The 25,977-nt window shown below is 40.7% G+C and overlaps 1 protein-coding gene across 2 annotated transcripts; it reads right to left on the bottom strand.

The window, feature by feature from the left end:
* Positions 1–1,490: 1,490 nt before the first annotated feature.
* Positions 1,491–25,779, bottom strand: su(f) (cleavage stimulation factor subunit su(f)). 2 transcript variants are annotated; one of them, XM_089737294.1, is made up of 18 exons: positions 25,514–25,779; positions 23,880–24,071; positions 23,322–23,354; positions 15,819–15,916; positions 13,556–13,709; positions 13,035–13,128; positions 12,543–12,682; positions 11,205–11,396; positions 9,056–9,193; positions 7,843–7,985; positions 7,151–7,308; positions 6,206–6,372; positions 5,498–5,605; positions 5,288–5,376; positions 3,950–4,050; positions 2,859–2,993; positions 2,014–2,120; positions 1,491–1,647 (listed from the first exon to the last, which is right to left on the bottom strand). In XM_089737294.1, exons 1-18 carry the CDS (start codon positions 25,541–25,543, stop codon positions 1,543–1,545), a joined length of 2,184 nt encoding a protein of 727 aa, XP_089593420.1. In that variant the 5' UTR covers positions 25,544–25,779; the 3' UTR covers positions 1,491–1,542. The 2 variants fall into 2 exon arrangements, with proteins under 2 accessions (XP_089593420.1, XP_089593421.1); XM_089737295.1 differs by lacking the exon at positions 25,514–25,779 and adding an exon at positions 25,455–25,505.
* Positions 25,780–25,977: the final 198 nt, after the last annotated feature.

Genomic DNA, 25,977 nt, shown 5'->3' with positions numbered 1-25,977 from the left:
ACAATAAAATTGTATTAAAGTGCTCCAATATATATGTTCCTAGTAGAATGTAACTAGAATCAGTTTTTTTATTTTCATTACCTACCTATAATTGCTATAGTTTATACATCTATAATTTCAACTATATGATGTATTGGAAATAGGACAGTCTTACAAGCTTCCACGCAATGTTTTCTTAATGTTTAAAACACTCGGTATTCAGTACAGGTAGATACTATAGGAACATAATATTTCGTCGAAAACTCGTTTGAATGTACAAAGCACGCCTAAAATTCGAACCCCGTACCCGATATCGGCAATTCGGTACCTACTATTCACTAGACAATCGAGGCAATTTCATTAATTCAGGAGTTTTTTCAATCGTTCACTTTGTCACAACACTATTTTTATTTCATCAAAAACTGACAACACAGTAAACGTCAGTTGACTTCGTCTAATAAAAAATCCGACTATAGATACGTCGTATTTACAATATTCCCCCACCTCACCCGACATCTGGCGTCGACCGAATACTAAATTATTTGAAACGTTCGTAATAATAAGAGTAACGCCATCTGTCATTAAATAAAAGAAACTAATATCAAAAGAACTGGTAATATCGAGAACGCTCGATTGATGTAACGCCATCTATTAACTAATAGCAGAAACACATCGGAATGACTAGTACTATTGGGAATGTTCTCGATAATTGTAGCCTTGTAGTATTAATTATAAAAGTGTTCCAGAGATGACACGAAGGCAGTTAGTAACCGGTTCTAACAGCCAACGGATCATCTGAAGCGAAGCGGAAGAAATGAATTGCAAATGTGCCTTAAATGTTCTAAGTGTTAAATAGAAGTTTTAATTTGTACTTCCTTGAAAGTTTTTGACGTGATAGCGTCTTGTAAATTTAAGAACACTGGCTGTACGCACGAAAAACTTTGGTAGTTAACTCCACAGTTGTTTTTTCATAACTATTCACTGGTAGCCTAAGAGGCTATTCCAGCAATGCGCAGGTAGGTGAGCTCACGGACTCAACCTGAGAGAATTTGCTGACACTAGACCTAGCAAGAGCAGTGCTTCGCAGAATCTACCACCGCATCGGAATCGCGACCCGCTGAGAAGATCCGGCGAGGAACTCAGTAGGTTGTTTTAAACGATACAATTATGATTTCGACATCATGTCTTAAGGAGGCAATCAAACCCAAAGTTAGACCAACAAAATTATAATTTGCGTAAATACTGGTGGCAGGATCTCTTGTGGGTTTGCGCGAATAGATACCACTACCCTGCTTATTTCTGCCGTGAAGCAGTAATGCGTTTCGGTTTGAAGGGTGGGGCAGCCGTTGTAGTGTTGAAATGGATGCCTTAGAACTCATGTCTCAAGGTAGGTGGGGGCATTTACGTTGTAGATGTCTAGGGTCTCCGGTAACCAATTAACACCAGGTGGGCTATGAGCTCGTCCACCCACCTAAGCAATAAAAAAAGGTCAAGTGACAAAAAAAAACCAGTAGTATAAAAATTCATTTATTCACAAAGTTCATTTCACATCCGACGCGCCGTCTACTTGACGCGCTTCTGCTGCCGCTGCCTGTATATGTCGTTGACCGGGGGCGCCGTGCCCAGCTCGTCGTCGTCAGAGTCGTCGCCCAGCTTCCTGCGCCGGACCTGCGACACCGACCTCACGTCAGTACAGTTGAGGCCGACATGTCCCCAAACAACACACAAGCGACACTTTCGTATGAAAGCATCACCATAATTTTTAAACTTTTAAGCTATTGCATACGTTATATCGCGGGCTTTGAGTGCGGCGACTAAATCAAGACATTCCGTAACGAAAATAAAACCTAACACCCCATTCCGCCCACCATGTAGCTCGCGTTCAACACGTTCACACGTGCTTGTGTAGTGTTATTGTAGTATGTAGTATATTGTATCACACGGCTCAAGTTGAAAAAAAACAACTAAAAAAAGTATTGGCTGTGTAAAATGTACCGTATGCGTAAGTAGATTCGGTTCAAAGTTAAGGCGTACCTTATTGGAGATGGCGGTGACGCCGTCGTCGTCGAACAGCCAGTGCACGGAGCGCGCCATCTCGAACAGCCGCGTGTCGCAGCCGTTCTCCGCCGAGGGCGCTGGCACTGCGGGACAACAAGCAAGTGTGACGATATACCGTCAGATTTCTATCGCTTATAACCCCGAAACTTACAACAAGAGGACTGTGTTTTTGATCACATGGCTTAGCTCAACTACCAACGTGTTTACATGCGAAATTACTATTCTCTGTGACGTCATTTTAACTAGTGCTGCGATATGAGATCGTTGTGGATATTTTAATTTTTTATTTATTTACATTTTTAGGTTGACGGCGACGGCTTATCTGACGGTGAGTGATTATTGTCGCTCGCGAACACCACCAACGCACTTATTGTTATGGATTTTCTAATATATCACTGTAAGTTGGCGACTTGATGGTGAGTGGTCACGGACATCAGCAACGCACTTATTTAAAAGCTATGTGATTTGTACACGCGAAGGGCTCTTAGCGAAGGTCTGTGAGCGAAAGCGAGGCCCAAGACTGGACGTTCAGATCTTTGTTTTTTTTTATGGCTTAGATGGGTGGACGAGCTCACAGGCCACCTGGTGTTAAGTGGTTCCTGGAGCCCATAGACATCTACAATGTAAATGCGCCCCCCACCTGGAGATATAAGTTCTAAGGTCTCAGTATAGTTGCAACGGCTGCCCCGCCCTTCAAACCGAAACGCATTACTGCTTCACGGCAGAAACAGGCAGGGTGGTGGTACCTACCCACACGGACTTACAAGAGGTCCTACCACCAGTAAACCTTTGTCCAGGGAAAACCTTTGTCCAGTCCAGACCTTTATCCGGGAGCGATATCCTGTTGAAGAGCTGCATGAGCCGGTCCACCGCCACGAAGGGTCCCCGGAAGCAGTTGGGCGGCGGCAGCAGCGTGCACACGTGCGCCGCGCTCGACGGCAGCGGAAACGCCCCACCTGAGTTCAGGATCATGTACGTTGGAATCAATCAAATCTTTTTAATACGCTATAATTAGCTTCAGACGTATGTATGTTAGTATGTAACGGAATCTTTGAACGTGATTTTGAGCTCATTCAAAACGTCGGACTAACACGAAATTTGGTATACTTATTAAGGGCCGATGACGATTCAATATTTTAAAAAAATATTGAAATTCAACTAATAAATGGAAAATAAATTTTAAGCAAATTTGAGTTAAAAATAGTGTAAAAAAAAATGATTTTATTGTAAAAAAAAGCGTGGGGTGCATGGTATCAGTAGTTATAAATATTTTATGAACAGATATGAGTAGAAGGGTTATTTTGATTATATCCTGAAAAGCACGCCACGCTTTTTTACAATAAAATCATTTTTTCTTACACTATTTTTAATTCAAATTTATTAAAAAATTATTTTATATTTTTCAGTTGGATTTTCTATAAAAGCGTATTATGTTAGTTTTTTAAACTATTATTTATTTTTAATTATTTAGTTCAATTTCAATTTTTTCAAAAAAAATATATTCAAGTACTATGTGGCGCAGAGCATGTCTTTGTGGCGAGGCTTGGGGGAGGCCATGTCCAGCAGTGGATCTCTGTGGGCTGATAAGAAGGTGACGCTCGAGGAATGTGGGACTTGAAAACGTATCGATTTTGAGGAAATTCCTGTGGAATCGATTTAAATCGAATCTTTTCTTATTTTTTTTTGGTTTTTTTATTGCTTAGATTTTACAACGTAAATGCAGACGTCCACTTTGGGATATAAGTTCTAAGGTCTCAGTATAGTTACAACGGCTGCCCCACCCTTCAAACCGAAACGCATTACTGCTTCACGGCAGAAACAGGCGGGGTGGTACCTACGTACCGTACGGACTCACAAGAGGACCTACCACCAGTAAAAAAAGCTATAAACGTACATAGAAATGCGACATTACCTGGTATGGGGTGCTCCCCGGGTAGTGGGTTCGACTTAGGTTTGTACGGAATCATTTGGTTGGTGTCCGGACGCGCGATGTCTTTGTTAGGATCGTTGTCTCTGTAAACAAAATATATTGTTACTTTGGTAAGAGCAACGCCATCTATCGAAGATTATCAGAAACGAACATCCAAAGAAACTAGTAACACCGAGAACATTCGAGAAATACAACGCCATCTATTGTTAGATAGCGGAAGCACTCGACTTGCCCAGAATGTAGTCGATAAATCTAGGGATGTCGTATCGACTATAAAAGCGTTGCAGATATGGTACGAAGTTAATTAGTAATCGGATCTACTCGAAGCGAAGCGGAAGAATTAACTACGAGTTTTAAAGTGTTCGTTAAGTGTTCTAAGTGTTAACACAGTTTTAATCTGTACTTTGGTGGAACCTTTATTTATCCCGAACCCCAGCGCGTAAGCATATTTATAAAATTGAAAATCAAACTTCGTAATATTAAACAAACAGACGAACGTCCGGAGCGGTTCCAAAGTCATTTATTAAGTCATATATACATATATATATTTAGTTTGCAATATAGAAATACTGAGGGACGATGTCGTATGATCGCTGTATGGTCTCGTCGTGCGTTTTAGCCTCAAATGACGTCACGCGAAATTCATTTACAGGAAAATTAAAAATAAGTGTTTTTTGTTACTACCCTCCCGCTAGGAGCCTAGAGGGCTTATTTGGGCTGTACCAAGACTGGTAGGTGAGCTCACAAGGCTCCAGCCTGACGACGTTCCTAATACTGGCCCTAGCCGGAGAGAGAGAGAGAGAGAGAGAGAAAAGGAAGATTCCAATTAAATACAATCGTCGTGTTCTGGTCTCTTTTGGAGGGATCATCTCAAACAATTCCTTAGAGTATTCCCCATGGAACACATAAAAAGGCTCCGGAACATATCTACCCATTTTCTGGTAGACCAAGGGGCTATCCCAATTACGAGTTAATGAGTAGGTGAGCTCACGGGGCACGACCTGAGAGAATTTGCTAACACTAGCCCTAGCAAGAGCAGTGCTTCGCTGAATCTACCATCAGATCGGAAACGCGATCCATTAAGAAGATCCGGCGAGAAACCGTCGTCGTCGAAAAAAAACCGTTTTTTTTTTCTTTTTATTTTTTATTGCTTAGATGGGTGGACGAGTTCACAGCCCACCTGGTGCTAACTGGTTACTGGAGCCCATAGACATCTACGACGCTTCAAACCGAAACGCATTACTGTTTCACGGCAGAAATAGGCAGGGTGGTGGTACCAGTACCAGTGGGCTATGTGGGTTAATGAAGCTACTGCGCTACCTCTGCCCCAGGATGACGGCCGCCAGCTCCGGCGAGATTCCCGCCAGCGGCCCCCCGAGGGCCCACGACTTGTTCGACATGGAGGCCACCTGCGAACCGAGACAGATTTCGTTATCACGCATCAGCCAACTCTCCGGCACGTTGTCAGAGACCTCGCCACCAACGCGAGGAAGCACCGCGGCCCTGTTGAGGTCTGTTTAGTGGACTGACCTCAGTGTACCCTATAGACTTCAGCTCGGCGATGCTGCAGGGGTACAGGTCGAGGAACTTGTATCTGTCCACCAGCTGGGCCGTCTCTTTGCCTTCGAATTCTTTTATCTGCAGAAAAAATGTTGATTCAGATCATGTGTTATCTCTATGTTTGTGGGAAATGGGTTTACTGGTGTTAAGACCTCTTGTGAGTCCGCACGGGTAGGTACCACCGCCCTGCCATTTCTGCCGTGAAGCAGTAATGCGTTTCGGTTTACAGGGTGGGGCAGCCGTTGTAACTGTACTTGAGATCTTAAAACTTGTATCTCAAGGTGGGTGACGCATTTACGTTGTAGGTGTCTATGGTCTCCAGTAACCACTTAACACTAGGTCAGCTGTGAGCTCGTTCACCCATCTAAGCAATAAAAATAAATAAATAAAATGGAATTTCTCAATTTCGATTTTAATACTTTAAACCTTAAAGAGCACGCCTTATAACTTAAAGTATGCGCTTGATTTAAAAGAGACAGAAAATGCACTTCATCCTTTTCCAGACTAAAATTAAATTCGTTCAGAGTATAAAAATCATTTTCCTAAAACCTGTAGTTAAGCCACTTCGATTCTAAAGCTGCGATATGTTTTGTGAGACGGTATGACTGTCGTCGGCTCCCGTTCCAAGCGTGACACGTTTTAGCCACGAATGACGTCACCACTCCGGGCGGGACTCACCTTCTCGAGCACGCCCTGCCGCCGCTTCTCGACCTTGACGATGCTGACCAGGTCCCCGATGTTGGACTCGAACTCCAGGAATCTGTTCCATATGTCGACCGAGTGCTCCGGCCTGAGGCTGCCCGAGGACAGCACCCGCTCGAACAGAACCCTCGTGTTGTTGTCCTCTGACCAGTTGTAAGGAGTTCATGAGACACGACCCTCCCTTATCCCCCTCCGAGGGTAGCACAAGTCGTCGTGGCTTAAAGGCTAAGAGCGACGCAACCGTGCTGGTGTTCGAATCCCGCAGGCGGGTACCAATTTGTTTAATGAAATACGTACTCAACATATGTTTACGATTGACTTCCACGGTGAAGGAATAACATCGTGTCATAAAAATCAAACTAGCAAAATTATAATTTGCGTAATTACTGATGGTACCACCGCCCAGCTTATTACTGCCGTGAAGCAGTAATGCGTTTCGGTTTGAAAGGCGGGGCAGCCGTTCTACTGTTACTCTTTCTTGTCCCAAGGTAGGTGTCGGCACTTACGCTGTAGATGTCTATGGGCTCCGGTAACCACTTAACACCAGGTGGGCCGTGAGCTCGTCCACCCATCTAAGCAATATTTTTTTTTAAATACACCGGCTGCCCCACCCTTTAAGCTGGAATACATTACTACCTACCAGTGGTACTTACCCGTCGGAAGTAAGTTTCTTTAATAATTGATTACTGGTGGCCCAGAGGCCTTTCCAATTTCACCAGAACAGGTGGGCGAACAAAAGCACAGCCAGAAGGGATGGGATTTGCTAACAGCTGCCCGAGCGCCTCCAAAGGAGACCTAACAACTCAAAAGCAGCTGCTTCGTTGAATCTACTATTGGATCGGAATCGCGCTAAGAAGATCCGGCGAGAAACTCAGCGGGCTGATGTTGAGGTCAGGTGGGGGTAAGTACAAAGCGTCTCACCGTTGAGATGGGACAGGTAGTCGATGTAGCAGAGCACGTACTCCGGGATGTGGGAGAACTTCTTCAGGCCGAGCTCGAAGATCCTGAAGGCTATGTTCTTGTCCTTGGAGCAGTAGTACTCCATGAGCGCGGCGGCCACGAACACGTGGTACCGGGACCTGGGGGACGTCAGGATAGGACGTGTGACGTACGACGGACTTGCGTCAGCCCAAGACACCTGATGGTGAGTGGTTACCGTCGCCCATGGACTCCACCAACGCCACAGGCTGAGCCAAGCCGCTACCGTTAAGTACTCTCCGGTAGCCTCGTTTGTAAAAGGACATGTCATAGCGCTCAGGATACACCGTGGAGGGGAGCTCATAAAGCCGGATGGTGGCAAATTGTATTCAATTTTTTTTTGTGTACAATAAAGCAACTTTTTCTCTCTCTCTCTCATTATTTGACAGTTACCTGAATCGCCCTAATGGCATTTGCGACTAAAGTTATATACAAGTTCCGCACACTGTTTCTTAATTCCTTCCTCAGTCTTTTATTGACGATATCTGTGGTAGGATGTGTTGTGAGTTTGCATGGTACCACCACCTTGCCTATTTCTGCGGAAAAGCAATAATGCAATCCGGCTTGGACGTAGAGGCTGCCATGTCAGGAGACGGTATTGGTAGCCACTTATCGAATAATTAATTAAGTCTCACCTCTGATCCTCCCGGGCCCTCTTGAAGACGGTCCTCGCAGATTTGATTCCCTCCGCCCTCCTGGCGAACTTCATGTACTGTACATAGGCCAACGTAGGGTCGATGTCCTCTGTGTCCAGGTAGCGCGTGTAGACCTGGTGCACCTGGACACCAAGAAATCGTAGTTTTCAGGCTATTGCATAGCTTCTATCGCGGGCCTTGAGCGCGGCGACTGAATCAAGAAATTCCGTAACGAAAATAACCTGAGACCCCCACTACGCCTACTATGTAGCTCGCATTCAACACATTCACACGTTGCGCTGGTGTAGTGTTTGTGAATAAGCGCGTGGCGTGACGTCGCACTGCATGAGTATCATGAAAAGTCTGCCCATCTCTCTACTGTTGATTTATTATGTGTGTGTAAGTATATATTAGTATGTATTGTATGTAAGTATGTATATTGGTATATATTATATTATATAAACGGTATATATCTGTTTATTATATGTATATATTTTCTATAATAATGTATTGTATATGGTACACCGCAACATACCTGCTATATTTTTTATATTTTACAGAATTTCTGTAAATTAAACGGTTGTCTGGAAGAGATCGCTTTTAGCGATAAGACCGCCTATTGTACATATGTGCTTTTTGACTGTTTTTTTTTTAAATGTAAATTGTGTTGGTGTGCAATAAAGTGTATTCTCTCTCTCTCTCTCTCTCTCACGCGGTCTAGCTTATGAGTGTGAAGGGGACTGTCAATGTTTTGCTTTTGTTAATGTTTATAAATATAGCGTGGTCTTATTTTTATTAGTGTTATAATATTAAATTATTATTGTCTAATCGTAATTGCATAAGTTGATAAAATTTTTATCAACTTATGCAATAGCTTTACCGCGGCAGTCTCCGAGTGACACACGTCTTTTTTTTTATTGCTTAGATGGGTAGACAAGCTCACAACCCACCTGCTGTTACATGGTTACCGGAGCCCATAGACATCTATAACATAAACGCCGACATCCACCTTGAGATATGAGTTCTAAGGTCTCTCAGATTGAGCCCGTGAGCTCACCTACCCGCACGTAGCTAGGATGTATCCCGTCTCATTCTCTCGCAGGCTACCACCACCCATGTCTGTCTCTGTCGTTGGCTACCAGCGAATAGAATGTACCCGTCTCGTTCTCTCGCAGGCTATCATCACCTATGTCTGTCTCTGTCGTTGCGTTACCTTGTGGTAGTGCAGCCTGCTCTCCTCGTAGTCGGCGTGTGCGAAGTGCAGCAGCGTGGAGTGCTTGAGGGGGCCGCTGGTGGCGCGCTCGTACACCGCCGCCGCCTCGTCAGAGAACAGCCGGGACGCGTTCGAGTCCTGGGGCAACAACAGCATTGAGTTTTTTTATTGCTTAGATGGGTAAACAAGCTCACAGCCCACCTGGTGTTAAGTGGTTACCGAAGCCCATAGACATCTACAACGTAAATGCGCTAACCACCAAATAGGCGGGGCGGTGGTACCTACCCGTGCGGACTCACAAGAAGTCCTACCACCATCAGTTTCCAATCAATGTCTACATTCTGTTAAGTTTATTTTTTTAACTCTGGCAAGTCGTCGTAGTTCTCTTTTCAAGTCGTCGTGGCCTAAAGGATAAGACGTCCGGTGTATTCGTTGTTGCGATGCACCGGTGTTCGGATCCCGCAGGCGGGTACCAATTTTTCTAATGAAACACGTACTTAACAAATGTTCACGATTGACTTACACGGTGAAGGAATAACATCGTGTAAAAAAAATCAAATCCGCAAAATTCTAATTTGCGTAATCACTGGTGGTAGGATCTCTTGTGAGTCCGCACGGGTAGGTACCACCGCCCTACCTATTTCTGCCGTGAAGCAGTAATGCGTTTCGGTTTGAAGGGTGGGGTAGCCGTTGTAACTATACTGAGACCTTATATCTCAAGGTGGGTGGCGCATTTACGTTGTAGGTGTCTATGGGCTCCAGTAACCACTTAACACCAGGTGGGCTGTGAGCTCGTCCAGCCACCTAGCAATAAAAAAAATTTAAAAAAAATTGTTCTTGCAGTGCCTTTGTTGCCAGTATCAAGTTAACAACATCTTCAATTATCATTAACATTATGTATAGTCCCCGGCACGTAACTTGGCAAGAGTCGCTAGATGCGCAGAAGTCGTTTTTTAAGTCTCTTTGGTTGTTAAGCGGGACGCGGGGAAAGACGTAGCACCGTTCCGAGCGCACGATTCGACCCTCCCCTCCCGCACCGCGTCCACGTTTCGTTCGCTCCTGGTTACACATGCGCCTACTAAAGTTGTAGGAACCCTTTGTTTATATTGAGTTTTTGTTACGAGTTGTTATTATTGTTTTAAATTTGTTTGCCAGGACCAAATATTAATGACCATATAGTCGATTCAGTCACTGAGCGTTTTATTATTTACGCCAGTGACGACAGCGACTCTTCGTTATGTCGACGATGAGGAGCCAACTCCTTTCACCAGCTCAGGTGCTACCATAAATTGAATCCAAGGGGTAGCACTATTAGAAAATGATAGTGACGACGCCGACACACAATTTTTAATATTAAGTATATTTTTTTAAATAAACTTCTTAACTTTTAATTGTATTTTATTTATAACACCTAATACACTTCACGAATTCCTCTCTTTTCTTTAATTTTCTTCTAAACACACAGGCTTAAAAATTATGGCAAATAATTTTTTTTATAAAATTAATTTAAATTATATGCGGGCAATAAAAGTAACCATTTTTTTGTTGCAATGTACACTATACGTGACATTACCCCCACTACACCAAAACCATGCCAACTTACGTGCCGCTTACTATACAAAGTTTTTCTTCTCGAATTTTTATGAATTTCTTTAAACACGGACCTAAAGCTGAGTGGAGTTCATTTTCTCTCATTTTGTATTATACCATTGAGACAGACCTCATGTCAGTTGCGTATTGACAACTGCGAGCTACGGTAACTATTTAAGATGGGGTCAGCAGGGGGCTGATCCTTCATCTGTATTTATAATTATAGCATTTATCAGGGAGAGCAAGAGCAAGAGAAAGAGATAGAGAGAGAGAGAGAGAGCACACTTTATTGCACATCAAAACACAATTAACATTAAAAACAGTCAACAAGCAGATACATTTGTACAATAGGTGGTCTTATGACTAAAAGCGATCTCTTCCACACAACCGTTTAATTTACAGAAATCCTGTAATATTTTACATTTTTATAGAAAGTAATATAGATTATTATAGTTCATATATACATACAATAACAATATCAGCAATAACAACAATTGGGAACGAAAAAAACCGTTTTAATATTTCGCTTTGATGAAGGCCCTATGGAGGGTGGACTCACCCCCTTCTCCTGCAGCAGCTTGGAGGAGTGGTCGAGGAACTGCGCGGCCTGGTGCCACACGTCCGGGTGGTGCGCCAGACACAGCAGGCACTGCTCGATGGCGAACATCACGCGCCGCGCCACCAGCGCCGTGTCCTCGGAGCGGAGGGGGTTCGCGCGCTCCCACGATATGTACTTCTTCCATAACTCCACCTAGTTTATTTGGGACCTTTTACATCAGCAGTCGAGGAACCGGGGTAAATTACCCCAAATGGGGTAAAAATTAAACTTTTTTGAGTAAAAAGTATATATCAAAGTGAAACTTCTTTAGAATCATTGTGATTTCAAACTCAAAACAATAAGGGGGAGCGTGTGTGTGTGTGTGGCGGGGGGGGGGAGCTTGTGTGTGTTTGGGTTGGGGGGTAGCGTGTGTGTGTGTGGGTTGGGGGGGGCGTGTGTGTGCGTGCGCGCGTTATACTTATATATTATACTTATATTTTCTGTGGGGGCGATTTTTTTCCTCAACTGTATATTACATATATTACTATTATAACCGTTATGTATTACTAGGTAACATTGATAAATGGAATAAATGATGTTTAAATTAAATTTTTAGTTATTTTTTTCTTTTCAAGATTATCCAGGGGGGCTATAATATGAAAGGTGCTAAGAGAAGCGATTTCGTTTTTTTTGTTCATCACCATGGAGTAAGTAATATCAACTTACACAAAAATATTTTGAGGTAATAATTAAAAAAGGTTCCCCGCCCGCTGCTTTACATTAAATCCGGTGTAGCTGGGAACCAATGGGGATACCATTTTATTTTCCTACCTAAGCTGATAGCTAGCCTTAAGAAGCTATGTCAGCTTAACCTTAACAAGTAGGTGAGCTCACGGGGCTCAAACCTGACGTTGCTAACACTAGCCCTAGCAAGAGCCGTGCTTCGCAGAATCTATCAGATCGGAAACGCGACCCACTGAAAAGATCCGGCGAGAAACTCAGTGGGCTGTGTCTGTAGGTTAGTGTACCGAGAACGGTGACCGGTGCTTGAGATACCTAAAAGCATCGTTAATGGATCGGGAAGTTCCGTAATGACGTGTTTAGGGCTAGGTTTTTTTTAGTAATGCAATATATTTTTTATGAAACTATCGTTTCATTTAGCTGTACGAACATGATGGAGCGTGAATAATGCTAATAAAACGTTTTAAAAATATTTTCCGTCCCATCGTCAAAGGTGTCATTAGTACTGTCGTCTGTCTTCGTTTTGAGAAGCGGTCTCTTAACATCTAGTATGTATATTATTATATATATATGTGTGTGTGTGTGTGTGTGTGCGCGCGCGCGTGTGTGTATACGCACTTGTTTCATCTCCTCGCGGTCGACGGTGGGCGGCGTCGCAGGCATGTTCCTGTTGAGTCCCCGGGTGACCGTCTCCAGCTCCTTGGAGACTCGTCTCGCGTTCATGTACTCCCGGGAACGCTCCATGGCCATCCTTTCAGCTGTTTAGAACGAAAAAAATATGTGAAAAACTAAACTATGTCACAGGACGTGGCTCTTCGGGTTAGAACCCAAAAGGTTTTTTTTTATGCATTGACGGGTAGACCCAATGTAAGTTGATTACCAAAGCCCATAGACATCTACAACGTAAATGCGCCACCCACCTTGAGATATAAGTTCTAAGGTCTCAAGTATAGTTAGAACGGCTGTCCCACCCTTCAAGCCGAAACGCATTACTGCTTTACGACAGAAATAGGCGGAGTGGTGGTACTTACCCGTACGGACTTACAAGAGGTCCTACCACCCGTAGGTGGTACCTAAAGGTTAAATCTCAACATCATGCTGTCCACTTACCGATTATCGGGTTGATGCTTTGCTCGAAGGCTATATAGTCCTTCCACAGCGTCTCTATGCCTATTATGGGCGTTATAACCGCTCTCTGATAGATCTGAAATTTAGAAACCACGATCATTGTCCATTATGCGAAATGAGACTTCGGTTCTCTCTGTATTTTATACCGTATGCTCCATGGATCTTCTCTTGTTTGAGATGACCGCTTCGTTTTTACAATCGCCCAGTCCGTCACCGGAGTCCAGTTCATCTATACCACCTACAACCACTGTGTTCATCCACAGTACGTTTCCAGAAATCTTTTTTTGCCACACACCATCTGGCTTTGAAATAAGCTCCCCTCCACGGTGTTTTCCCGAGCGCTATGACGTGTCCTTCTACAAACGAGGCTTGTGGAGAGTATTAAACGGTAGGTAGCAGCTTGGCAGCCTGGCATTGCTGTTATCCATCCATCCCTGACTACATAGGGAAATGCAAAAACGGGTTCGCCCGAATACCCCAATGTGCCGCAAACGTTCTGATACCTTTCGAACGGCGGATATCTTCTGGTTCTCGGCGTATGAACCAACGGCTTCGACACTCTTCAGAAACGTCACGTAGTCGTTCCATATTGGGTACGCGTGGATGTCCAGACCTATCTTGTCCAGGGCAAAGTCGTAGGCCTGCGCCATTTTCTCCCTGAAAATGGTTTAATGCTTTGAAGTTTCGCCTTATGCTATGCAGCCGCTGGCAGGGTAGCGTTATACGTCATTACGGATCCTCCCGATTAACTGTGCTTTTAGGTACTACAAGCACCGATCCCCGTTCTCGTCGAACCAGTCGCTTGCGACGAAGGGCTCGACGAGCGAATAAACCTATAGACACAGCCCACTGAGTTTCTCGTCGAATCTTCTCAGTGGGTCGCGTTTCCGATCCAGTGGTAGATTCTGCGAAGCACTGCTCTTGCTAGGACCAGTGTTAGCAACACTCCGGTTTGAGCCCCGTGAGCTCACCTACATGTTAGGGCGAAGCTGAAATAGCCTCTCAAGGCTATCAGCATTGGTACGGAAAAAAAAAGGGTAGCGTGGATGTGAAATTGGAAACCACAATATCCTTTAATACGAAATCGTGAAACTCTTTATTCGCGTGGTACGTTCCATGAATATGCCCCGAATACAGAAACCGTGAAGATGGTAAAGCGAATTTACAAAGGACATTCGATTGGATAACTAAATATTAGAATCCTTGCAATGTGTATGTACCGATGCATCCATTAAATCCGCGAATAAAGATGTCTTTAGTTAAGAACATAGGATTTGGGTCGCATTTTCTAAATCCGCGAATAGTGAAAACGCGAATGAACGAAGCTACTACTACTACTCGTCCCTATCACCATTAAATTAGGAGGAACAATTTATAAATTGTTTTGGTTGGGTCAGGATGAACACACTTTCGTGTAGGCTTTGAGAGGCGACACTCTCGCGCGGAGACCATATATCGAACCAATTAAATTAAATATTCACAATTTCAGTGACAATATATACGACTTCTGTCGTCTTGGCCTAAAGGATAAGACGTCCGGTGCATTCGCGATGCATGTATGTATGTAGCGATGCACCGGTGTTCGAATTCCGCAGGCGAGTACCAATTTTCCTAATGAAATACGTACTCAAAAAATGTTCACGATTGACTTCCACGGTGAAGGAATAACATCGTGTAATAAAAATCAAACCGGCAAAATTATAATTTGCGTAATTACTAGTAGTAGGACCTCCTGTGAGTCGCAAGCTAGCAGGAGCCGTGCTTCGCAGAATCTACTACCGGACCGGAACCGCGACTCACTGAGAAGATCTGGCGATAAACTCAGTGGGCTGGTCTGTGGGTTAATTTAACGATGACCGAGCATCGTGCAACTTGACAATGCATTTTATTTTAAACCATGTAACATAAGCATAGCTCGATTCAGAAAATTCAAAACGCCATCTCTCGATCAAGGGACTAAGCTTCAATAACTTTATACTGTGATAATTTTGAAAAGGACTTAATAAGTTAATGTAAAAACCAATTTTCAAAATTTAACTATATAGTCCTTTAATCACATCGAGGGGTGAAAGGCTATTTGGTTTAAGCGACATTTCACCTAATCCACGACATTCATCATTGTAATTAAAGGATGCGTTTTATTTGGTATCAAAATCAACAGTTCGATGTTTTTAATTGAACTTCAATTTAGTTTACCCATTCAAATAGCTAAAGAAGTTTTTGCTTATGATGTTTTTCCAAATTTTAAATAGCTCATCTGTGAAGTTTAAATAGCTGAACAAGATTTTTTTCGTTATGATATTTCTTCCAAATGTACAGCTGCAAAAATGGTGTTTAAACCAAATACTCGTTAACCCTCGAGAATATGTATACTAAAGATATCAGGACCTAACTTAAGATGTCATCTTCAATTTACATTTAACTCTGTCTAATCAAGGTAATAAAGCCACGATTCTAAAAAAAATTACACAAATTAATAACGATTTTTAATCTACTTCAGAATGGTGCTATCTTGTATTGAGTTGAAGTGTGTATACTTATATATTATAGCATAGTATATAACATAATTAATAGGTGTAATCTCGTATGTCCCGCTAATAAGGCGGACCACCCAGAAACATAGGCTTCTTCATAATTGTAAACTAGGATTAAGATGATAATTAAACATGGAATACACGCAAGAAGACGTTTTCTTTTAACACCCCCTCCCCCCAAAGTACAACATTACAGATTCTTCTACAAATAAATAAACAACAACATACGTACTTGTAAGTGGGTAGCATGCACTTCGTCTCCTTGACGTAGTTCAGGTACAGCCTCCAGAGTTCGATGTTTAATATCTTCATCAGACACCTCTGGAAGAGCTGGTCGCGTCGGAAACAATGGTCGAGTTTAGGAAATAACAAAAAAATAAAATATATTTTTTTAATCTTCAATGTACAGTAAACGAGCAATGGATTCGAAAAAAATATACGTAATTGTTCACGGAACCAAAGAGGTAATCATTTACTACCCTCATCATCGCGAGTTCCGTTCAAATGTGTTCAAGAGCGCTCAAGCTTTTATCTTTACAATGGTAAAAGCTCATCAAAAATGTTTACCTAACAAACTCTCCCACAAATTCATTCCTAACATCCTGGCAAAATGTATAAGCGCGTCTTGGTAATAAAGTCCTTTGTTCTGTGATTCCTATTGAGTCTGCGATCTAGGTACAGATAGGTTCGATTACGATCACCCATGGACATCAATGACTCCAGAGGCACTGTACAAACCTCTTTGGAAAACGGGCACCCTCAGTCAAACTAAATCCCTATAATCTATTGGAAATGGCAATGTCTCCTTCTGTTATGCTATCTAACTCCTAACTCTTGTTAAGTATGAAGTCTCGGGCCGACTTCAGTGTGCTTAGTGCGATGCTCTTGATCACGTAAAATTTAACTCTAATTTGTGTGGAGCTGAAACAGCGCCCCTAGCGGCAAACGAAGGGAACCTGTTTCAACTCCGTACAAGTTTAAAGGCTTCGTCAAACAGAGCGCGTAATTAGCGCGCGTCAGAGCGCTAAACTAAGGGCGCGCTGTGACGCCGAGATGTGTTGTACTACTATGGTAACATACCGTCAAACAAAGCCCCAGCGCTATAAGTACGCTACGCTCTGTAGCGACTTTAGGACGCTTTGATGTGTATTAAATGCCCGAAAAATTGATAGAAATACAAGTTAGAAAATACCCATGCTTATACAATGCCACATCAGAATCACTCGACATCTTAATACTTTTAAATTTTCACACTGCTATCGAAAGGCACTATAATTTGGCGAATGCGTTGCGTCAAGTAACGTTGGACTCATCTAGTCAATTTGCGTGACATGAAAAGAGCGCGACGTTAAAACGCAGCGCTAAGTACGCGTTCTGTTTGACGAAGCCTAAGTTAACTTTTACGCGATCGAGAACGTTAAAAAACTCGCACTAAGCAGGCCGAGACCAATACAAGCTAAAATCACCTTAAAGTATATGCGAACCCTCAGAGACAAGACTGATATCTCCATTGCATTAGTCATTAGTACAATAGTTCCTCTACCCTTCAAAACTGGGTGATTCGTTCGCAGCGAAGGAAAACTGTATCTGTATTTTTGTAACTGTGCTTTTACTGGTGGTAGGACCTCTTTGTGAGTCCGCGCGAGTAGGTACCACCACCCTGCCTATTTCTGCCGTGAAGCAGTAATGCGTTTCGGTTTGAAGGGTAGGGCAGCCGTTATAACTATACTTGAGACCTTAGAACTTATATATGAAGATGGATGGCGCATTTGCGTTGTAGATGTCTATGGGCTTCAGTAACTACAACACCAGGTGCGCTATGAGCTCGTCCACCCCTCTAAGCAACAAAAAAAATCTACCCGGATCCACAACGTCCTCTGCTATATAATGAAGAAGACACTGTTTAATTCTTTGTGATCTGATGTGGATATTGTCACATCGAGGGGTGAAAGTGTATTTGATTGAAGCTACATTTTAGCAACTTTACAGGGGAGCCATTTAAAGTTTAAAATTGGGGAAAAACATCATACCCAAAAACTTCTTTAGCTATTTTAATGAGGTAACCTTAATTGAAGTTCAATTAAAAACATCGAATTGTCGTTATTAATAACAAATAAGCCGGTCCTTTAATTACAAAGATAACATAATTGTAAATAGACATGCTTTAACAAAAACCGACTTCAAATAGAAAAAAAAAATATATTCCTAAACAAATTAATATACACTATAATAAAAACAATAATCATCGAAATCTGTTGGCGTTATTCAACTATTTGTCGCGCACGTACTTAATGCAAATTTAAGACTTATATGGTTTTCTCATGGATACCATTATCAGAACTGGACTTAATTGAAATGGGACCACAGGGGAAGCGTCAGATTTCTAATAAAAAAAATAATCATCAAAATCGATTCACCCAGTCAAAAGTTATCAGGTAACAAGGGTTTTTTAATACACCAATGGGTAACAAACATAAAAAAAACAAGATACAGTCGAATTGAGAACCGCCTCCTTTTTTAAAGTCGGTTAATAAATGTGTTATATGTTGCGTGTTAAGCGAAATAAAACTTACGGCTTAAACTAAATAGCCTTCAAATCTCGATATAGTTTATGCAGATAATCCACTGCCCACCTAAGTCCTCCAGAACTGAAGGTCAGTTCACGGCGTGTCATTTTATCCCGACTAAATCAATTGTATCTAATTTACTTTTTCAAATTCTTGGTTTTCCCTAATTTCCTGTACGTTTGTGTGGAATTGTGTTAATCTGGGATTTTATGACACGTTCTTTATATTTAAATACTAGCTGACCCGGCAAACTTCTTAGTGCCTCAACCTAAACTTTTGTATAAAATAAACTTAAAAAAAAAACAAAAGGAATCCGTCTGACAGTGGACACATCAAAGGAAAAACAAAATTGTTTGTTTTTGTATAATTTCGAGCATTTTCATATTTATTCACCTTTTAAACCTTCTCTGGACTTCCACGAATAATTCAAGACCAAAATTAGCCAAATCTGTCCAACCGTTCTTGAGTTTTAGCGAGACTAACGAACAGCAATTCATTTATATATAGAAAATATTTTAACTATATTTTATTATATTAATGTGACTGGTAAATCGAGGGAAAAAGGCCTAGGGGTAGAGGTCCCAAACGATGGTCGGATCAAATAGCGGAGGAACTGAAAATACCTGTCAGCGACGCACTCCACCAAGCTACAGAACGGGATCGATGGACAGCTGGTTGACGGAATCAAACGGAGTCACGATCCTCAGCAATGAGGGACCGATTGAAGAGAGAGAGAGAGAGAGAGAGTTCGACAACTGTTTTCATTGTCGTTGATACTTTTATCTGAGCTGACTTTTCTCCTATAGACTTTGGGTCTAAATTTTCAGATTACCTGAATTGATGATCGCTTTAACAAATTTTATATTTAACGCTACTTTTACTGTTTACATTTATCTATTTCTTTTTATTGCTTAGATGGGTGGACGAGCTCGCAGCCCATCTGGTGTTAAGTGGCTACTGGAGCCCATAGACATCTACAACGTAAATGCGCCACTCACCTTGAAATTTTTACTGTTTTTTATTATTTTATTTACTGTTTACTGTCTACTATTTACTGTTAATTATCTTCACTGTTTACAGTTTCCGTCGTCAGGGTCAGTCGTTCGTGACCACGAAAACTGTAAAGCATTCGAAATTTTGGACGTGACTTTGACCGATTCGATGGTGCAGTTTTTTTTTTCTACCTAGCTGATGGTCTTGACAGGCTATTTCAGCGTAACCCTAACTAGTAGGTGAGCTCACGGGGCTCAAAGCTGACGACGTTGCTAACACGAACCCTAGCAAGAGCAGTGCTTCGCAGAATCTACCACCGGATCGGAAACGCGACCCACTGAGAAAATCCGGCGAGAAACTTAGTGAGCTTTGTCTGTGGGTTGATTTACTCGCCGAGCCCTTCGTCGCAAGCGACGGGTTCGACGAGAACGATGATCGGTTTATCTGTAAGAATTCAGCTTGAAGACAATATTGAATCAGGAAATCAACTGAGGCAAATCTTATTATGGTTGTTATAAAATAAATATCCTATCTCAACCGCCACGACGTTAAATTACACAATTTATAATCTTAATTGATAAAAACATATAAAAGAGAATTTAATTGTTAACTATAACAAGCTTTTAGTAAGTGTGTGTGTGTATGTGTGTGCGTGTGTGAGTATGACAGAGAGAGGAATAGAGGAGGAGAAAAAGATAGATAGAGAGGAGAGAGATAGGGGCGAGAGTAAGCTTTATTGGTTGTATCTACGTAGCGGAATATTTGGAGAAGCAGATAAAACAATTTCATTAGTTTGGACCAATACCTTGAACATATAAGCAATATCGTGAGGCAAAATTAATCTTTATCTAGCTTCTTATTTCGGCTCTGGTAAACCCTAAAAGGTTTGCTTACGTTTGCCGCTAGGGGCGCTGTTCCAACTGCATACAAATCTGAGTTAACTTTTACACTATCGAGTTAAAAAACTCGCATTAAGCACACTATTTTAACAGTGACCAGTATATAATAGCTAAATATATAAGAACGGCTTCGCAGTATACTAAATTGACGTCACAACTTACAGTGCTCGCAGTGCATAGCAGAACATAGCCTTTATTAGTACACGTACAATACTCAACAAATGTTCACGATTGACTTCCACGGTGAAGGAATAACATCGTGTAATAAAAATCAAACCCACAAATTTTAATTTGCGTGATTACTGGTGGTAGGACCTTTTGTGAGTCCGTGCGGGTAGGTACCACCACCCTGCCCATTTCTGCCGTGAAGCAGTACAGTAATGCGTTTCGGTTTGAAGGGTGGGGCAGCCGTTGTAACTATACTTTAGAACTTATATCTCAAGGTGGGTGGCGCATTTACATCGTAGATGTCTATGGGCTCCAGTAACCACTTAACACCAGGTGGGCTGAGCTCGTCCACCCGCCTAAGCAATAAAAAAAAACATGTATGTAATTGGCGGTTGTACGCATGAGTGTACCAATCTCACCACAAACCGGGAGAAGTGGCGATCTGCCCACAGCAATGAGACTGAATGACGACCACGACCGCTCTGACAAGAGCGATACGACAAAACATACCAGTTTGTTCGTAGTTCGTATTGTCCTATATTAGACATTGCAGATTTGCTAGATTTGTTCCTTCCGTATTCTAAAGGAAGTTTGATGATGGATAAATGCAAGTATTTACAATTTTCTCAACTTTTTTGTTCAAATTTCTGTGTACCCGCTAATACATTTTGACTTAGCAAATACTGCGGAGGAGGGTAAAAGTAAAGGGAATAATCTTGTGCCTATACGGACTTTTTGACGGGAACGCGAGGAGTGAAGTTGTGTGATTGGTTTTATTTTGTCTATTTAGTGCGTGAAGTGCTGACGGTTAGCGTGGTATGGACATGTGATCGTAGAGAGAAGATGCATGTGACTAGGAGATGTACGGAAATGCAAGGTAGAGGGGGAAGAGGTCGACCAAAGAAGACATGGATGGAGTTTGTGAATGACGATATGAGAGAGAAAGGAGTGAGTGTTGAGATGACGGCTGATAGAAAAGAATGGAATAGAAAAAATTGCTGTGCCACCTAGTGGGATAAGGTGGAGAAAAAGAAGCGTGTTTCTTCAGGCTTAAATGTGTAGTAACTGTGGTTTATTAACTGTTTAATATCTGTGAAAGTGCACAAATGTGGGAAAATCAAAGAAAGCCGCTGGACGTAACTTCTCGGAATCCTCCAAGAGGTCCACTGAAAAAATCTCATGAACTGACCACAATTTTTCTGAGATTATGTTTTATCCCATATCATTTAAATTCACTTCATATTATCATTCTTCATAAAGATAAGAATATAAATTAAAATAAGACATGACCTAAAGGCCTTAGTTACCAGGTCATAAAACCACTTAAAAAATTGTACCTATACTTGATTATACCTTTTACTTCTTCAATTTGTCCCCTAGGACAAATCTTAGTGTCCGTCTGTAAACGGAAAGTTGTTGTTGGAAGACTCACCGATATAGCGCTAGTGTAGGAAGTGGAAATTATATGAATATAGCAGTTTTATATAGAGTGAAGTGTGCGGGGTTGAAATATGTAATCTTTTTCGTGTAAGTGTAGTAAAAAAATATGCAGTATTTAAAATCTCAACTATTAATTTTTATTACTATTTACGTATGAAGAGTTTCTTTCCTTCTTAATTTAGTATCACACTTCAATAGTTTATGGCGCTGTTTTATAAATCCTTCCACTTGCGACTGTGGCGCCACCTAATTGGCGCACTTTCAGGGAGCACTTTTTAATACAGTGAGTTGGTACTTCCTACTTCTATAGCCCATAATTTGATATTAAATTATAAAGCTAACTTCTTATCGGTTTCGACATTTTTTTTCTTCATAGCTCGCAAGGACCAATATATCACAATTGTTACAACAGCCAAGTCTTTCGACCTAAAACTTAATGTATTTTGACTTTTTATAATTTTGTAAAATAGTATATTTATTGCTAGTTAAAGTTAGAGGCTGGATATAATCCATCCGTTTTTTTAATACGCTTTTTCGTTAGCTCGGTATGTTTGTTTGTATGTATATATAGCAGGATCGTTAAACCTCATTTTCCGTTCGATTAACTTCAGAATCCGCACGCGAATCAAGGTCCAAGGTTCAATGACAATGCAATAATTTTCGTTTTTATTCGTTCGATTTGCTATTTAAGCAACTTTCTATTTTGTATTTAAACTAGACATCGAGGGGAAAGGCTATTTGTTTTAAGCCACATTCATATTGATAATTAAAGGCGCATTTTCATTTTATTTGGTATTACCGTCAACAGTTCGCAGTTTTTAATTGAGCTCCAATTAAGTTTACTTCATTCAAGTAGCTGAAGATGTTTTTTGTTATGTTCTTTTTATCCAAAATTTAGCTATTTTTTTTAAAAAAACCTAACTTTTTTACAACAAAGCACTGCCCTCACTAGGGCTAATCGTGTTAGCAGTCTCCAATGGCCGAGCCCCGTGAGCTTGCCTACACGTCCGGCGAAGCTAGCCGAAAAAAAGCCGAAAATATAGCACCGCTATTAATTATTAGCATAACGCTATTTAATTCAGTTATAATTTTATATGAGGCTAAATTCGCCACTAGTTACACAGATATCATTGGCCAAAAATAATATTATTATTATGATCCAGTTCGCTTGTATTTTTTTAACAATGGCATTTTGAAATTAAATCTTTGCGCGGATGTAGAACCTGGGGTCTCGTTTCAAAACTATCTAATTAATTCTAAGATTACTATTAAATATTAAAATGGGGTTATTTTACATGTCAAAAGTGACCTTCGGAGGCGAAATCGGTTTATTTCATATAGGGTTAATTTTTTTATTTTTTAATTAGCTCTCTTTACCCCTTTCGCCATGGAAAGTCTCCTCCGTCATGTCTGAACACATAGACACCCTAACCGAAAAAAAAGATGATTTTCAATTCAGCAATTACACAGCTTTATTTCATTTAACACAACTAATTGTTTTTTATATAAAACTATCATAGACATTCTTTTGGAGATATTGTCTAGGTATGCCACGCACCGGCATACTGTAATTAAAATATAGTATTTGTCTATTTCTATTTGCCTATAGTTAATATCACAGATAGCTTTGTGTTTTGTTTTTTAAACTTACGCTCTTTGTATACTGACCTTTTCAACTCTTTCAAAATTTCTCGCTTTCATCTGAAATTATTATAATTTTAAATTATTGTTTAAATTAATTAATAACTACATTACATTCTTTTTTTTTATCTCCTATCCTATCTTATCATACACATCTTAAAATCTAAATTTTACAAAAAATATTTAAATTAATCTTCATTTATTATATGAAGTTTAGTTAGAGCATATTATAAAGTGAAACTAGTGGTCTTACAATACGGACAATGTCTTGAGGCAATAGTAACCAGCTACCAGCCTCCGTTATTCATTTGGACATATCATAAGGACACAGCATGAACTGCCCACTGCAGTTTGAAGGATTGCTCTTAAAAGGTTTGAAGGGTGGGGCATCACTTGTAACTATACTTGAGAGCTTAGAACTTATATCTAACGGTGGGAGGCGCATTTACGTCGTAGATGTCTATGGGCTCCAGTAACCACTTAACACCAGGTGGGCAGTGAGCTCGTCCACCCATCTAACAAAAAAAAAACTATACTCTTAAAAACCATGTCTGAAGAGGTACATTTAATGTTGCTTATAATTACCTCCTGTTCGATATATATTTTCCAGTAACGTCCTGTGGTCGGGAATGCCGTTATCAACTTCTCATACATGGTTCGGACATCGTTGATGTTTCGGGCCTGGGCTTCTCTCACTAGCAATGACCAAGAGTCCACATCGTATATGTTGGCTTCGACTGCACGCTGGGCGCGGGATAGACGTTCATTACCCCAATCCTAGCCAAAAACATGAGAAAAGACAAATATAATTTAGACAACTCATTTACTATTAGACTAAGCATGGGCTCTGGCAAAGTTTTGCAACATGTATAAGTATCAATTGCAATTAATGTCTACATCTCACTATATACAAACTATTACACACAATTGAAGGGACTGGTCTAGGAAGATAACATAGATATAACTTATATCATAGAACAATGAAGTATTGTAGTTTGTAAACTGCTTATTATTACTTCATAAGTAAGTGGCAACATGACTGGCATTATTACTAAAAATTTCCAAAGAGATTGAAATCATTAATTTACCGGTAGGGTGTTTGATAAGTCCAAATGGCTAAGTGTCAACACCAGTTTTTTCTGTGTTTTGATGTAATTAACAAAAAACTTGAAAAGTTAGACATTTCCGATTACTCTGTTTTCAATAACATTAAAATTTCTCTAAATTCTCTACTTATTTTCCTATCCTTTATTTATATATCCTTTACTCTATTTCATTTATAACTGCAGATGAGCGATTGGGCTCACGGTCTGCATGTGGTATTAAATATTTACTAGAGCCCATAATGAAATAAAAACCACTACGATACAATATAATACGAAATATGTTTCATGAGATAAAGCTGTTGTACTTTTTATACATACATACACACAAACTTTTATACATAGTCTTCATTACATCTAAGAAGTTTACAGTTATAAAGTGTAATGAAGCTTCAGTGGGGTATCTAACTCATTATATTTTTTTTATTTTTTTTATTGCTTAGGTGGATGGACGAGCTCACAGTCCACCTGGTGTTAAGTGATTACTGGAGCTGATTACTGATAGATATCTACAACGTAAATGTGCCACCCACTTTGAGACATAAGTTCCAAGGTCTCAAGTATAGTTACAGCGGCTGCCCCACCTTTCAAACCGAAACGTATTACTGCTTCACGGCAGAAATAAGCAGGGTGGTGGTACCTACCCGCGCGGATTCTCAAGAGGTCCTACCACCAGCAAGAAGCTAAACAGCTAATTGGCTTTTGTAAAATATGGATTAGAGTAATTTAGGATCTAGGTACTACAATCTGGTTTTGTCTTGAGAAATTGTAATGATTTTAATTAGCAGACAGCTAGTTCCAATGTAATCGCTTGTAATGTTTGTTTAGTGGTTGATTATTAGTTTACGTTACTACAGGTCGAAGTCAATGTTACTTAATGGCTTCCAGTTTTGGAGCGTGGTCGCAACTCTCTCGTGTTTTCGGTATAAAACTAAGGATCCTCTTTTTTTTTTAATTGACTGTCTTGTTTAGAACTACACAATCGATTGCTAATACATGCACTTATTATATACACGAATTACACAAAATACTGTAATATCAAATCAAAAAAGAAAACCTTTGTTCTTTTAGTTTTTAATTATATTCAACTAATGCGAATAATGCGTAAAAACTCACAATGTCGGCGATTTCATCTACAGATGCCATTTTGAAGTTTACGTTTTAGGTTATCTATCTGGTTTTAAGTCCGAGCAACAGTTTTTCGAAGAATTAAGTAAATGAGGTACTGTTTGTTGGTGGACACATTACTCTCAGTGTTAGAATCGATTTAAAACAATAAAAAAAACACAATTTTCTTTAAAAAATTATACAACTCAACCAAGCTGAAGCGGCATTAGCGGACGCTATAGATTATACAATTTTATGACCTGGTAATTAAGATCTTTAAGTCATGTCTTGTTTTAATTAATATTCTTATTTTTATGAAAAATGTTAATATGTAGTGAAATGAAATAAAATGAAGATGATTAATTTTAGATATTAATCAGCGGGGCAGCCGTTGTAACTATACTGAACCTTAGAACTTATATCTCAAGGTGGGTGGCGCATTTACGTTGTAGATGTCTATGGGCTTCAGTAAC

Source organism: Bombyx mandarina, chromosome 23 (genome assembly GCF_030267445.1).
Source record: "Bombyx mandarina strain Sakado chromosome 23, ASM3026744v2".
Lineage (NCBI taxonomy): Eukaryota > Metazoa > Arthropoda > Insecta > Lepidoptera > Bombycidae > Bombyx > Bombyx mandarina.
This window is presented reverse-complemented; position numbering and strand designations above follow the sequence as displayed.